The following is a 14990-nucleotide window of genomic DNA, read 5'->3' as shown; positions in this document are numbered from 1 at the left end:
ATGAGCTCGGAGAATATGGCCGTGATCTGGGAGTCTATGGCTGGATGTTTCGTTTCGTTCTAGGCGGCTGGCGCGAGTCTTTGGAGTGCTGGAAACTGGGAAGGAGATATGACTGGTATGCAACGATTTGGAATGGGGCGTCACCGAATACACTGTCGACGGGGCGGTCAGAGGACTAGGGTAGATACCAGGACGGAATTGGGCTCATAGCCCACGGTACCGGGGCCGAGGGCAGCTTATAGATGAGATGAAAAGTAGCACGTGGGATTAACAAGCGATAACTACATATCATTAATTCTCAACCTGTCCATTAAGATCTCGCAGAGGATTTTGCCGTGATACAATATCACGAGGCTGTATGAGGAGATGGCCATAGTCTCGAGGGTCGGCGGCCTCGGGGAGTTTGTTCCTCGATGTCAAGACTTTATCTTCAAGGAGTCTCGTCCAGCGTGGCTACCTAGAGGCAATGCCGAGCACCATGGTGACATCTCAGTATAAGTAAGCCATTGCTTCATAGCGCAGGCAGTCCAGGTGGTGGCAACTCGGCATCACAGTAGCCTTTGGGATTTGATGAGCGAATCACTTCTCTCCCTCATTTAGATTGTAGTACTCGGCCGCGGTTGGAAAATTGCTTGTCATATTTGCATGGACTAGAATGTCACACGTTGAGTAACTCTTGGCCCCTAATATGTAAAGCTCAACACAGAACAAGGCAAGAATTGCCACGGTTGCATCTATCTGAGCGTCTTTATGACTCCCGAGTGGCAAAGGTAAATGCCGATACTACGTAGAAATCATGCCAACGTTGAGTATAGACACTGTCAAACTGGGTCCTGCAGCGCCGTCCTTTCCCCTTACCATGTAAATTACTTGACACCGCTCGCGGCTCGTCCAGGGACAATGTTTGGCAAGGATGGAGAACGCGAAATTTGGTACCTCTACTAGAGAGACATGTGTCTTATTCTACCAGCAGGACCTGTAGTCATGCACTGGTTGTGATGCCGATGGCTCTTTCTTAAGTATGAAGCTATCTGGCTAGTTTTCCTTCGTCGACATGACAAGGGCATGAACTTTGAGCCTCACGATGGGAGTACAAGGAGTGCCAAATCAACGGTATGGCCTTGGGCTTCTGGCTCTCGTGCTCATCTGGCTGGTGTCTCTTGCCCATGATGACGAAAGTTCCAGCAGCATCTCGTGGTCTATGGCGAATACCATTACGTCGTCGGAGCTCTCACAGAAGCATCGCGAGGTGCAAAACCCATTGGAGACGGTTGGGGTACAAACACAGGCTCACTATCCTACACCATCCCCGACCCCTTACGACCCGGGTGAATCATTGATCCCGCGGAAACTCTGGCACATATTATTTCCCATAGGCGACACCATCACAGACCGGGAAGTATCTTTCGTAGGGGATTGGATTCGAAATGCCCCAGGATACACTTACACCTTCCTCAGCACAACCGGGGGCTCGGCTCTGGTTGCGGTGCACTACGGCCACAACTCGGAGGAGCTGGATGTCTTCCAGCAGCTGACGAACCCGGCCCTCAAGTCCGACTTCCTTCGCTACCTCGTGCTCGCCGCGCAAGGCGGATACTACGGCGACGTGGACACCCGTCCCTTGATCCCCCTGGACCAGTGGGTTCCCCCGGAACTGCGGCCCCAAGTCCGGCTCCTGTGCGCGCCGGAGCATGACGACGCCATCACGCCTGACCCTACGGCCGCGTACAAGGTCCGCTTCGGGCAGTGGGCGATCGCCGCGGCTCCAGGACACCCGGTATTGAGGCGGATGGTTCGACGGGCCATGGAAGGCCTGCGTTATCTGTCGCAATCGCAGAACACGACATTGGACATGGTCCGCCCAGACAACATACAAGTCCTTAACGCCACCGGACCGCTGGCATGGACAGAGATCCTCTGGGAATACCTCTTTGAGACAGACCCGAACATCACGAGCCAGGACGATCTGAGCGGGTTGGCGACGCCTAAGCTGGTGGGGGATGTGCTGGTACTGCCCATCACGGCGTTCAGGGCCCCAACAGCGGGTGAGGCGCCTTGGTTCGAGGAACACGGTGACCATAGACTGCTGGAACATCATATGTTAGGAACATGGCGTCAGTGGCAGCCCCCTTCGTAATAATGCGTGGTAACTGCTATATGCTATTAGGAAGCTGAGTGGGATCGGGGCGCCTTGCCAAGAGTATAGGAATTTAATCGTTCAGAGGCGCGTCAGACACCAAGCGGTAGTGCCTTGAACTGAGTAATAAGTGCATTCTGCCATGAGGAGTCGGTCCACGAACCATTCTTCCATTCACCAAGATCTGCCATGAGCAACAAATTCATGTTGACCCTTCAGTCCCACGATAATAAGCTGCCTTGGAAGTTGAGCATAATAGACATCTGCCATACGGGGGTGCAACGCACCAATTTGATTCGCAGTATCTAAAACACATAGGGCCAGACGCTTGTCACTTCAACCTGGAAGCCAGTTGCGCGCGAATGGATAGCCTCTTTCCCCACTCTAAAGGAAGCGACAGACGATGTCGTGATGTGGCCAGAAGGGTTGCCACAAGGGTTGCTTGTTCCCACTACACGGACGCTTGGGGCCCCATCCCCAACCTTGCTGGCATAGGGCAACAATTCAGTTACAGCTTGCCCACAGAACCATGGACTTCTTTCAAATTTGAGTTCCTCAATACAGAGTATCCCTTAGATGATGCTCTCTCTTTCCTCAAGGCCCGACTGTGAACCACAACGTCCAGTCAAAACACCAATTGCGGACGATGCCAAACCGGGGCTTGGCTATAATGGGCCTGCCTCAAGAAAACAGTAAGCTGTGTCACTGCTTCGGGCTCGGATGGTGTCCCTCAATCTTCTGTAAGATCAGACATACTGACACGACAAGTGGTGGTAAATAGGTCATCAATCTGCTCCGTCTCTCGGCCTCCAGCCGCATTCGAGGCATATACACACGTTGCGGTACAAACCTGGCCTTACCTAGGTAGTAAGGAAGCATTGGGGTCGGACCGTCAAGAGACCCTCGTCGAACACGGCCTGATAAAAGATACTCGGCTTATACTGGGGCATCACTTTTCTCGCGTCTGAAGTGATGAGTCGGTCATGAAAGAACGAGCAGGTAGGTGCCGTTTACTCGGTAAATTGTCTGTATTTCATTTCATCTCATCTCATCTTCAAATATGGCCCCGGGCTTCGTTTCCGTTGTCAAAGCCTAAAAATTGGGTCACCGGCCCCCCACGATGGCAACCCGTGGCACCCATGGTCACCGGACCCCTGGCGCGTCTTCCAGGCACCTTAGTGCAGTTGAGCCGCCCGCAAGGCGTCATAGCTTTCCGCTGGAGCTGTGGTGGGGCTCGACAGTGCATCCAATGCTGGGCATGTGAACTGCCATGCTGTCCGGTCCCGCTGCTTTGTCTCTCTGGTCTGAGACTCGGAATTCATCATCGGGTCGTCCACTCCTGCCCAGTCTTCCCGACACTGGAACGCCAACTCCTGGTCTCGCCTTCATTCCTCTCCCCTTGTTTCTCCTTGCCACTGGAGGACCTAGCACAGCCTCTTCCTCCCTGAGCTGGCCGGGCTCGAGCCTAATCCGCTGACGCAACATCTTGCTATAGCAGAAACAGTCCGCTCCATTCCGCCCAGCCTTGTGAAACCTGCAACACCGTGACCCGACCGCAGTGCGATCTACAAACCTACGAACACGTTGGCTTCCCCGGCGATCGCTCTGTTGCAAGCAAGCTTCAGGTGCGCAACAAAATCTCCCTTTCGAACCCAGTCGCGCCACATCTGGTTTGCGCCCAAGGATATATGGCCCTTCGGCCGTTCCGGAAACATGGCTCCAGCTCCGGGAAAGAAGGCGGAGGGCTTGGACGACAAGAAGACGGAAAAGAAGCCCGAGAAGTCTTATTTTGCCACCGCCGTTGAGTCTGTCAACCCGTGGACCATCAGTCGCAGCAGCACCCCAGGCCCCAGGGAAGACAAGGAGAAGTCTAAACAGAAAGAGATGCCGCCTCCCCCGAAACCAATGCCCGAGTCTTCCAAGAAGGCCGACGACCATGCCATTACAACGCTGTACGGCCAAAGCTTTAGGAAGTACCCGCCTGACTGTCCTCCACTCAATGTCAAGTGGTTCCATGCCGCCGATGTAAGGTTGCGGCCCTCATTTCTAAATGTGCACATTGGATAACTGCTGATTGTACTTCCTGCAGGTTCCGAAAAGAAAACCGCAGTTTCTCAGAGGCAAGAAGGAAAAGGAAGATGCCAAACCAGCCATCGCCCCGAAAAAGTTTGTCGCTTTTTCCAACAATGACTCGCGATCTATCGAGGCGGCGTATCAAAAACTGCTGGAAGAGCTCGAGGAGGGCCGTGGAAAGGGTGCAGCAATCAGGCATGCGCGATCCAACTCTCTGCGCTTGCGCTCAGCGTCTGGCGGCAGCAACCCCAACTCCAGCCTCGATGGGGATGCTGATAGCCAGCGACAGAGTGTCAAAGTCCCCGTCAATGAGGACTTTCTCTTCGACGTCGACATCGAGCAACGTGAGCTTGCTCCAGTATATTGGCTTGGACCGATCTATGACGTGAGAAGAGGCAGTTGGTTCTACCAAGAGGGCTCGACTTTACGCCCGTGTGAAGAGAACCTTGCTTCCCAGCTTGAAGAGGGCTATCTGAAAACTAAGCCAGTAAGTCATGGATAGCCGACTGCATCCTCGAGCAGGCTCGGCCATCGACACATTTTAAACACCTTTTAGTCACGTACAAAGGCTGATGCCGTATCTAGTGGACGTATCCTGAGACTAGATCTCGCAGTAATTCCGCCGCCAAGCAAGATATCACTCCGAAAGCCTCAAAAGAGAACCTCAAGGCGACGGCTTTGGCACAAGCCAGTGACTTGGCCAAGACCAAGCCTACTCAAACACCGACTCTTGCTCAGCATCAACCCCAAACTTACAGGCTGTTCGGTACTTACATGAACTCCATAGCAACTTACCAAGACTCGACCACAGCCTGGCTTTCGACAGACAGCGTGCTCTCTTGGGTGACGTCGACAGTATATCAGAGATTCTCCGGTGGAGGATACATGAGCGGTGTAAAACTGGTACGAGGCTATTCGGAACCTGGAAAAGCCAAGGAGGAGAAGCGGCCAGTAACACCAACAACCGCCACTTTACCTCAACAACAGCCTTCTAGCGAGGAGAAGCGAGCCAAAGCTTTGAAACGTCGATCTGCTCCACCTTTATCCCGTGCCGATGCGAAAGCCGATATTCGAGACGAGGATGAGCCAGAGGAGCAGGAAGCGCCTCTCAAGAGACAGATCTCGGATTACATTGAAACCGCAGAGAATCCAGAGAGGGCTGAAGAGCAGATCAGGAAGCGAGAGGAACAAGAGATTGAGGACGACTACAATATCCAAGCTGGCGAGGCGCAGGGTCGAGACATCGAGCATCTCGTCCTTGTGACCCACGGGATTGGCCAATTATTGAGTCTTCGGTAAGTTGAGCTGTTGATCTCTTTTGACTTATGCAGAGGACTGACCCAAAAGATAGCATGGAAAGTATCAACTTTGTGCATGATGTCAACCAATTGAGGAAAACACTGAAAGGCGTATACTCTCACTCGGATGATCTTCGAGCTCTGAATTCGGAGTCTGGAGAAGGGCCTGGAAACTGTAGAGTACAAGTTTTGCCAGTCTGTTGGCGCCACCTGCTCGACTTTCCAAAGCGCCGGGAGAAGAAAGGTGAACACGACCTCGGAACAACATTCGATGAAGAGGATGAATGTTAGTCACTCTTCCCCCATGACATGGATTCGCCACGCCTGTCTTCTAACCAATCTGCAGATCCTACTCTTGAAAACATCACCATAGAAGGTGTTGCCTTCGCTCGCTCGTTGATAAGTGATCTTGCTCTGGACGTCCTCCTATACCAGTCTGCATATAGGGAGCAGATCTCAGAGATCGTGCTGAAGGAGTCGAACCGGATCTACAGGCTCTTCATGGAGCGGAACCCGGAGTTCAAGGGCAAGGTCCACATCATGGGCCATTCGCTAGGCAGCGCCATCATGTTTGACATACTATGTCGCCAAAAGGAGAAGCCGCAGCGTACCGAGCAGCTGCGAAACCCTCTACGCTTCTGGCCGCCGTCCAGTGGGCGACAGGAAGAGCCGCGCCATGATCCTCGGAATCTCGCCTTTGATTTCGAAGCGGAGGACTTTTACTGCCTCGGTTCGCCTGTCGGGCTATTCCAGATGCTTAAGGGGCGGACAATCGGAGCGCGACACTTACCGAACGCCAGGCCCTCAGAGAGTCCTCTGAACCCAGAGTATATGGACGACCCGTTCATGACAGCAGACCCACTGGAACGCACGTCCGCGATCACCGGCCTCCCCTTCTCCGTATCATCGCCCAAGGTGGCCCAGCTGTTCAACATCTTCCACCCGTCCGATCCTATCTCCTATCGGATGGAGCCTCTTATATCGCCGGCCATGTCAACCTTGAAGCCACAGCTTCTCCCCTACACCAAGAAAGGCATGTTTAGCATGTCCGCGCCGCAGGGTCTCTCGGGTATCGGAGTGAAGGTCGGCCAGAGCGTCAGCGGCCTGTGGTCGAGCATCTCCGGCGGCATTGCCAACTCCCTCCTGCACCGCAGCCTCGGCCTCACGAATGAGGACGTCGCGAAACTGAACGCCGACTCCACCAACGCCGCCCCAGTCCCGCAAGTCGCCGGCGCCGGTACCAATATCACGGGCGGCAACGTCATAGCCGACACGACGGCCCAGTCCAAGCAAACCGAGGCGCGCAAGAAGGCCCTGGCGCGCCGTACGTCTTCGCTGTCGCCCGTGCCAGGCTTGAGCACTGACGAGAGCGCCGAGAGCGCCACGCTCATCGACGACGACCTCGAGACGCTCTTCAGCCAGTTCCAAAAGAAACGCGTCGAGGCCGCCAGCCGCGCCGACGAGGGCAAAGCGCTGGGCGACGCCTGGGCGGCCGAGGAGGCCAAGGCGCAGAAGCTCCGCCGCGAGGAGATGAAGGTGCGGGCGCTGAACCACAACGGGCGGGTCGACTACAGTATCCAGGAGTGGGTTGCCTCTTTTTCTTCTATTTCCTCTCATCGTTCTTCCTGGTTGTTGTCTCAAGTCAAGTCCCTTGTATGTCTGGAGTGAATGATCCTTTTCGCTGACCGTCGGGAAACCCCATCACAGGAGCGTACTCGATATCAACCCCCTCAACACCATCGCATCTCACATGTCGTACTGGCAGGACGAGGACGTGAGCCACTTCGTTCTGTCACAGCTTCTCTCCAGGGGCGCGCACAAGCCGGAGAACAGGTGGTGAAAAAGAAAGACAGGTCAGTATGGGCGGGCGGGCGGACGAGAGAGAGAACGTATGCCTGGGGAAGAGTGGTTGCCTTTTGAGTTTGGTGTTCGGCGTTGCAACGAAGACAAAGACTCTGGGCCATCTGGAGATAGACAGCGAGACAAGTGACATTACTAAACTATTGGTTCTTTTCACAGGCACATACATCACGACGTCACAATTTGCAGCTTTTGTGAGGACATCATGAAATGCACTAGACAGCAGGTTTCAGGTTCAGGGTACATCAGTTACGGAAGTAACTCGAGCAATCACTGTTCTAGACCAGTATCATCACACCCCAGCCGCATTTTTTGCCTGCATCATTCAATCCGCATTTTCTAGAAAAACCAGGTGATGCTATGAGGGGACCATGGAGGAAGTTTTTTTTTGTATCCATGCAAAGCCAGCCGAAACCTGAACTCCAAGACAAGAGCTTTTCCGGATTTTTGCGAGTAAGAACGCCATGCATCATCGTATGGGTCATTCAGATGAACAAAGGAAACCAAGGACGAGACCAGTCAACGACGATACGACCTCACGATACGACCTCCGACAACCTTCCCCGCGCCGGGGAATCCAAACTCTCATACCGAGCTCGCCATCACCTGCCTAACGCTTAGACGTTGGGGCACTGGCTCTGGATGTGGCCAGTCTGCTGGCACTTGTAGCACATCTTGTCGCCACCAGAGGTAGACTCCTTGGGGCAGTCGCGCGAGAAGTGGCCAGTCTGACCGCAGTTGTAGCACTTGGAGCCCTGGACACAGTCGCGAGACATGTGGCCGTAGCCACCGCACGAGTAGCAAGTGCGGCCGGCACCACCGGCACCGCCGCCGCCGTTGTAGCCGCCACCGCCACCACCGTAGCCGCCGCCGAAGCCACCAGACTCGGGGCAGTTGCGGGCAATGTGGCCGATCTTTCCACACTAGAGAGCAAGGAGAGAGCATCAGCATGGTTGTCTCAAGGTTGCGTGTTGATAAGATGGGTGCGACGAACCTTGTAGCAGTCCTGGGAACCACCCTGGCCGCCACCACCGGCAGCACCGCTGCTGGGGCAGTCACGGCTGATGTGACCAGGCTGACCGCACCGGTAGCAGGCCTTGTTGTCCTTGGGGCCCTCGGGGCAGTCACGGGACATGTGGCCCTCGTTACCGCAGTTGTAGCTGGAGGAGAGTCAGTACAAAGAGGACGGACGATTGTCGCGATCAAGGCGTGTCACTCACCACTTCGAGGCACCACGCTGGGGGCAGTCGCGAGCCTAGTGAAAAACGGTCAGTGGTCACGGACACCAGGAATTGTATATACGTGAGCCGTCGTGTTCGGTCTTACCTGGTGGGTGGTCTGGCCGCCTGCTACCTGTTAGCATCGCCGACGAGAAACAGCATGCAACGTGGCGCAAGAAAACTTACAAGTGAAGCAGGCACGAGTTTGCTGGGTGAAATCCATGATGTCGAGACGGGACGGTTGACTTGGGATTACTTGGAGGAAGTCAGTCAAGGGCAGGCGTACGATGGTCACACGGATGTTATGTTGTGCAGTGAGTATAATGAAAGGCGTTGCGACGCCGTGGGGGGCGGGCAGCCTGGAGGCAGGCTCGGCAGAGGATGGGAGGGCTGGAAGGGTAATGACGACGTCAAGCACAGGCCTGGGCGCGAGGGCGAGGGCGAGCGCGCACCAGACGGCGCATCGACACCAACCACCAAAGACGACAACGGTTGGCCGTTTTTGAGGTTGTCGATAATGGTGGGGTTCGCCCGTACCTGCGCCTGCGCCTGGACAAGGTGGGATGTGGGGTTTTTGGAGGGGTGGGCGAGCGTGAGCGTGGGCATGGGCGTGGGCGTGGGCATCGGGCGACACTTACCAGAGAGGAATCAAAGCTTGTGATTGTGCTGGATATGGGATGTGTGTGAGTTATGTGTCTTCGTGCAAAGGGACGAAGAAAGCCTCACGGGAGAAGAAGATGAACGCAACCTCGGGGACGACGCTCAACTTTTTTTTTTTCTTTGGTGATGTGGAAAGGTGAAGGGAAGAGATCCGCCAGCGCGTCCACACAAAGTTTTGAGAAAGGGCGGTATGGGAATTTTCCCCCTGCTATGTGACGGAGGTCGACTTCCCAAGGCAATTTTTTTTTTTCTGCCTTGCCCAATACAAGGCCATGCCCGTTGGGGTCAAAGCGATTGTGGGTGGGCTTGGGTGATGCGCCCAAGCCGCCGCCGACGCCTGGCCGCCGCCTCCATTGCCGAATGATCGATCAGAGCCCGCTAAATTTTCCGTGTGCCTCGCATTGGATGGCACGTGCATCTCAGCCCTGTCTCTCTGCCCGTCGCCCGTTTCAACCCGTCGGCACCAAGCAAACAAAAGATCCCACGGACTGCCACGCTGATCTTCCGGGGGCAAGGGGCATCTAACAATTCTGTAGTCCCTCCGTCTGATGGATATATAGGGATGTGAATAGACACGTGGATCGGCGCTGTTTCACAGCTTCCAAGCGTCCACATGGCCGCTGCGTATCGACTACGTACATCATCATCACAGAGACAGACCTCGAGAATTTCTGAATTTACGGACCATGTGGCCTGTACCGTATCCAAGAGTAACCTCGAATCTGACAGCCTGCAAAGACGAGTTCCAACAGCGCCGTCGAAACCTTCGCATCACTTGTCATGACGGTAAGATTAGGGGCACTTTTACACGCAAGGACGGGTGCATTGCCATATGCGGTCAGTATCGGCGGAGGCGCTCTACAACTCCGCTACCAAGCACGGCGTAGAGACTTGATGACTCTGCGAAGCTCCACTGGATCGCAGTACGTTGAATGGCATCTGACCACTTGTGAAATCTGTTAGGCGATGCTACCGGTATCGACTGACAGCAAAGGGCGAACGCGCCATTCTGAGCCAGGAGTGCCTAGGCAGGCAAAAGCAAATATTTCTCCAACCACCTTTTGGGCGTTTTGCTCGTCTATAATATGTTCGTCAGTCAAGCATCAGATAGTCTGCAATGCTTGTTGGCCTGGCTGAACCCCCCAACGGACACCCAATCAACACGAAACGTCTGGGACGGCTTGATCTACTGTTTGGATGGCAGATACCGAATGCACAGGGCTCTCATTACCCCTCGCCAGACACGACATAATTCGGCACATCGCTACGCTCAATGAGGCACACATTACATACCGCGTTGGCTAACAGACAATCGTCTTTTCACTTACTAAACGTTTCTCAACGATTCACGAAGGTGGTGGTTATAATATTCTTCGCGACCATTTAACCTACCTTGCCACCACCGTCATTTCTCAGTCATGGGCTGTCATCAGGCTCTTAAGCGGCGGGCCGAATTCCTTCCAGAGCCGGCCTAGGCGCGGACTGGCTTATTGTGGGGGTCTGCAACGGGGAAAGCATCCGAGAAATCCATGCTCGATCACGATGGCCCAAGACTTGGCCAATCTAACTAGATACCTGATTCTCTAGGTAACAAACGATCTCTTCTACAGGACGATCTCTTCAGATACATTCCGTGCCTGGCTTTCCTGGCTGTGTTGTGTCCGCGACTGAAATACACTTCGAGTAACACCGAGTACAATCAACTTATAGATCACGCAGGACGTGCTGAATGTTCGCGTAACTCTGCGTTTCCAAGCAACAATGTGTCTGCTTGGCAACACACTGGTCAAAATTTTTGGACAGCGGTTGACGGCAGATTCAGGTTATCCTGCCACCCAAGAGCTTCACAATGTAACTCTACTGCGCGTCTGCAATGTTTTACACGGTTCTCAGCTTCACGAATGTAACCCTCAGAGATCTCGAACTGGAGGGGCAGTCCAAGTCGACCCTGCCAGGTGGCGCAAATAGGTGTGCACCTGATTCGTCCTGCGGGCAAGTATACAGGAGGGTAATGTAACTTCACACGACGGTAGATCGTTACACGGCCTCGGGATGAGGCTGAACCCGTGGACATAGGTAAAGGTTTCTGGCGCCTACCTTGGGGTCTTCACCTATATTCGGAAAAGCAAAGACCTGCTGCCGACCCGTCCGGGCCCGTCTCGCGTTTGAAGAAGCGGTACTTGTTCAGAGCTGCTAAGTATGTATCGCTCCAGGGCAGCGGGGCACATGATCTTCCCAAGAAGCTGGGGATCCATTCAGTGTCCAATCGCCATGAATAACTCCAAAGCTCTCACTTATATTTATCAAAACGGAAGTATTCAGGCCAGAAGGTGGACTGACAGACCATATGCATGCACCTGGAGCTATGGTAGACTACGGGCCCACAGACCTGGGGTTAACAGGCGGTGCCCCACTTCGCGTCAAGCGCTCCCAAGACGCGTCCCGGATTCCAGGCTCACAACGAAACTTAATCTCAGGCTTCATCTCGATACCCTCAGGCAACCTGACCTGTGGGATGCAAGGCTCCTCAGCATGGAGTCATGGATGAGAGACAATGGGAAGCCTGCGCTTTTTGAGGCGTTGAGCGACGCGTGGGGTCGGATGGAAGAGGAGTATCAGGATGGTAAGTCCACCCCCTGGGGCCTGTCCTGTTGCAAAGGACGGCATTCATTGAAAAGCAGCCATCCACGCGGAAACACTCAAGAAGGTGAAATTCGATGCTGAATTCAAGGTTCTCAAGGCCCAAGTAGCCAATGTGGATCGACTGGAGCAGCAGAACAAGGATCTCAAGGAGCAGCTTGCTCAACTGAGGAAGAATAACCAACAGAGGCAGCAGACTCCAAGCAAGAATGCGCAAGGGGTCAGGACGCCTTTGGCATCTCTGTCTGCTAATACGCCGCGGAGTTTCCGAGCATCAAGCAAGCATGATGACCATTTAGATGTCGACACCCTTAGTCACCCCGATCTGATCACGGCATACTCGAGATTAGAAGAGAAATATACCAAGCTCCGCAAACAATTTTCCGACAGCGTGGAAGTTAACGAGCAGCTCAAAGCTCAATGTAGGGAGAAAACGAAGGCTTACGAGAACTGGATGAAACACGCCCAGACGCTGGAGGGGCAGGTACATACACGGAAGAAGAAGATCGATAAGCTTAAGGAAGAGCTGCAGAGTCTTCGGGCTAGTATAGGACATAACGATGCTGCCACGAACTCGTCGTTCGCGTCCGAAGCCAACTCCGTGGCGGGTGATGGCCGAGGCGTTCCTGCAACCACATTACGACAGGACCCGCTTCATTTTGCTCATGCCGCAACACTATGGCCACCAGAGCATCTGAACGATGCTAAGCGCGAGTCCTCAGTTCTCAGTGGTGCAGATACGGAGCGGGTGCCGTCTCTTCCACCATGGCCTGAAGCGAGCGGCGAGACAGCTCACCGACTGCCCAGTAATGAGCCTTCGTCGGACAGCCCTGTGATTATTTCGGAACGTCCTGTTCGCAAAAGAAGACGGAACGATAATCAACCCACTTATGCGCCAGTTGCAACAAGGATCAAGAGAGAGCCGGGCTCCGATCCTGTAGTTGCTGACGAACAATATCCATTTGTGCCCCATGAGAGTATTGACTTCGATAATGCCGAAGAGAGATTGGTGACGCCAAGGAAAGCCAGGACGATTCGTTCAGTCTCTCAAAAGGCGGCGTCAATCTCGGGAAAGGAGGCCACCCCGGACGCGTTCTCAGCACATGGCTCTATGAGTGCCCAAGTGCAGGAACGTGAACGAGCTGCGGCACAATGGCGTGCTACCGTATTCCCCGACGATGCCACGGAAGGAATCGATCACGATGATCTACCTAGACGATCATCGGCGCTCTACCCACTTGATATGCAGACGCCGCTCCCCAAGCCCATGGCAAGGAATGCAAAATCCAAAAGAGTGGTTCCGTCCCTAGGCCTATGCCAAGGCATAGCGAGCCTTGCGGAAGACGGGGACGAGAACTCGCAGTCGCTTGGCCATCAATCAGCCAAGTCTGGCCGTCTCGAAAATCTCCTCAACGCGGCTACGCCCGAGCGAAGTGCTATTGCCGTTCCGTCCGGCGCGCGTCCGCAAGACACCCCTAGCGGCCATCCATTCAGCATCTCGATGCCCGAGAAGAGGGGGTTCCCGTGGCTCAAGAAAGTGCAGAAAAGCAAAGTCAGCGAAGCCTTGAAACCCCCCGAGACGCCTGTAGCAAACTCCTCAAAACGCACTCCTTCGGCGATTCAAGCAAATCTGACGACTCTGGATGCCCCTAAGCAGTCTGCCAAACCAAATCGGGGTAGAGGTCTACGAGACCGTCCAGTATGGAGCCTCAGCCGTACGGACTTCAAGGTCAACCCCAAATACAATGACGGGCATGACTACGCGTTTACCGAGGTGGTCCGCGGCAAAGACCGATCCTGTCTGCCTGGCTGTGCGAGAGAAGAATGCTGCGGCAAGATATTCCGTCCCATGGCTCTTGCGGCACTCGACACGACGGGCGACATAGCGATGTCCTCCCTTCTGGAGGACTACCTTGGCGAAGACGCAGGAAGACTTGGGTATATGACACCGCAGGAGAAGAAGGACCTGTGGGTTGAGGCTAAGATCAAGGACCTTTCAAACAAGCACGGCAGGCATCGTGAGCGATATGGGGGCATGCCGGAGCCTCCTGGTTACGACAGGATGGGATTCCCGAGTACGCAGGAGGACCAGGCGGACAGAGAAGAAGCAAGTCGACGGGAGCGCGAGGAAGTCGAACGTCGGCACGCGGAGGCCCTCCAGAAAGGACGCTGGCTGTTCAGAGACGAAGACCCCTGAGACTTGCAACTACGGACCGCTAGAACTGTACAGAGGAAGGCGAGGGCTTTTTGTGGATGACCCAAGAAGAAAGGTCGCTTTACTTTTGGTGTGTATATCTGCAGTAAGACCGAGACGAATGAAGAATATAGTATAGACTACGAATAACTTGAAACCGAAAAACTATATATGCATGCACAAACCCTGCTCTGCTCTTGATGGAATGGAGTTGAGTTGACGAAAGCCCTGGGATATCGATCGTGGCTACATTTCTGCCCGAATCTATACGTGACAGCCTGTCGTGCATAATTGATGCGCTCTATCCAGCCCGTCCTCATGACACGAAGGACATATTACTACGTGGTCCTACCAAGAAATCATCTGGCATCACGTGCATTGCATTGAGCTCTGCTTTGAAATGCTCCTCGCATCCAGTGTGCTCCGTGTCCGGGATGCCCAGGCAGTCAAGGGAGTCTCCACTGGCGCCCATCCCACAGAGTGATGGGCCCTTGAGCGCAGCCGCTGTTTGGCCCGGGCGTTGCCGCGAAGGCGCTAGCTCGAGTTGGGACTCGCCGGCCGGGTGCCCCATAGGCCCCATAGACCCCCATAGGCCCCCATAGGTCCCAATTCCACCGAGGGCGGGCCCCCCTTTGGCCAGAATTGGCGGATTGGCTGGCTGGCAGTTGGTTGGAGCCGAAAACTTTGGAAAATCCAAGAAGGCGAACCGAATCCACGACGCTGCGATAGATTCACTCTTCCCACCCCCAGCGAAACGCGCCGGTGCCCATCTCGACCACCAGCTGCCGGCGACGCGTGAAGTGCCAGCATCGTCGTGACCCCCGAGCTGCTTCTCTGCATTTTCGTCACGCTCCCTTGCCCTGCTTATTCTGTCTTGTCTTGCGCCTCTGCAGAGGGTTTTTTTTTTT

At 54.5% G+C, this 14990-nt stretch overlaps 4 protein-coding genes across 4 annotated transcripts; 3 read left to right on the top strand and 1 right to left on the bottom strand.

The window, feature by feature from the left end:
- Positions 1-1084: 1084 nt before the first annotated feature.
- Positions 1085-2137, top strand: JN550_001895 (uncharacterized protein; the record flags this gene model as incomplete). Its single annotated transcript, XM_049313130.1, has 1 exon — positions 1085-2137. One exon carries the CDS (start codon positions 1085-1087, stop codon positions 2135-2137), a length of 1053 nt encoding a protein of 350 aa, XP_049175956.1.
- Positions 2138-3850: 1713 nt separating this feature from the next.
- On the top strand, positions 3851-7348 carry JN550_001894 (uncharacterized protein; the record flags this gene model as incomplete). Its single annotated transcript, XM_049313129.1, has 6 exons — positions 3851-4162; positions 4227-4697; positions 4796-5505; positions 5562-5794; positions 5855-7091; positions 7216-7348. The coding sequence occupies 6 exons, from the start codon at positions 3851-3853 to the stop codon at positions 7346-7348; spliced, it is 3096 nt and encodes a 1031-aa protein (XP_049175955.1).
- Positions 7349-7985: 637 nt separating this feature from the next.
- JN550_001893 (uncharacterized protein) lies at positions 7986-8811 on the bottom strand (the record flags this gene model as incomplete). The annotated part of the gene is made up of 5 exons (XM_049313128.1): positions 7986-8291; positions 8363-8528; positions 8589-8623; positions 8695-8714; positions 8775-8811. The coding sequence occupies 5 exons, from the start codon at positions 8809-8811 to the stop codon at positions 7986-7988; spliced, it is 564 nt and encodes a 187-aa protein (XP_049175954.1).
- A 2969-nt stretch (positions 8812-11780) lies between these two features.
- JN550_001892 (uncharacterized protein) lies at positions 11781-14085 on the top strand (the record flags this gene model as incomplete). Its single annotated transcript, XM_049313127.1, has 2 exons — positions 11781-11871; positions 11930-14085. The coding sequence occupies 2 exons, from the start codon at positions 11781-11783 to the stop codon at positions 14083-14085; spliced, it is 2247 nt and encodes a 748-aa protein (XP_049175953.1).
- Between the last annotated feature and the right edge of the window lie 905 nt (positions 14086-14990).

The sequence above is a fragment of the Neoarthrinium moseri genome, assembly GCF_022829205.1.
Source record: "Neoarthrinium moseri strain CBS 164.80 chromosome Unknown scaffold4_Wmoseri_CBS_16480, whole genome shotgun sequence".
Taxonomy (NCBI): domain Eukaryota; kingdom Fungi; phylum Ascomycota; class Sordariomycetes; order Amphisphaeriales; family Apiosporaceae; genus Neoarthrinium; species Neoarthrinium moseri.
The sequence above is the reverse complement of the archived record's forward strand: the minus strand, read 5'-3'. Positions and strand labels throughout refer to the sequence as shown.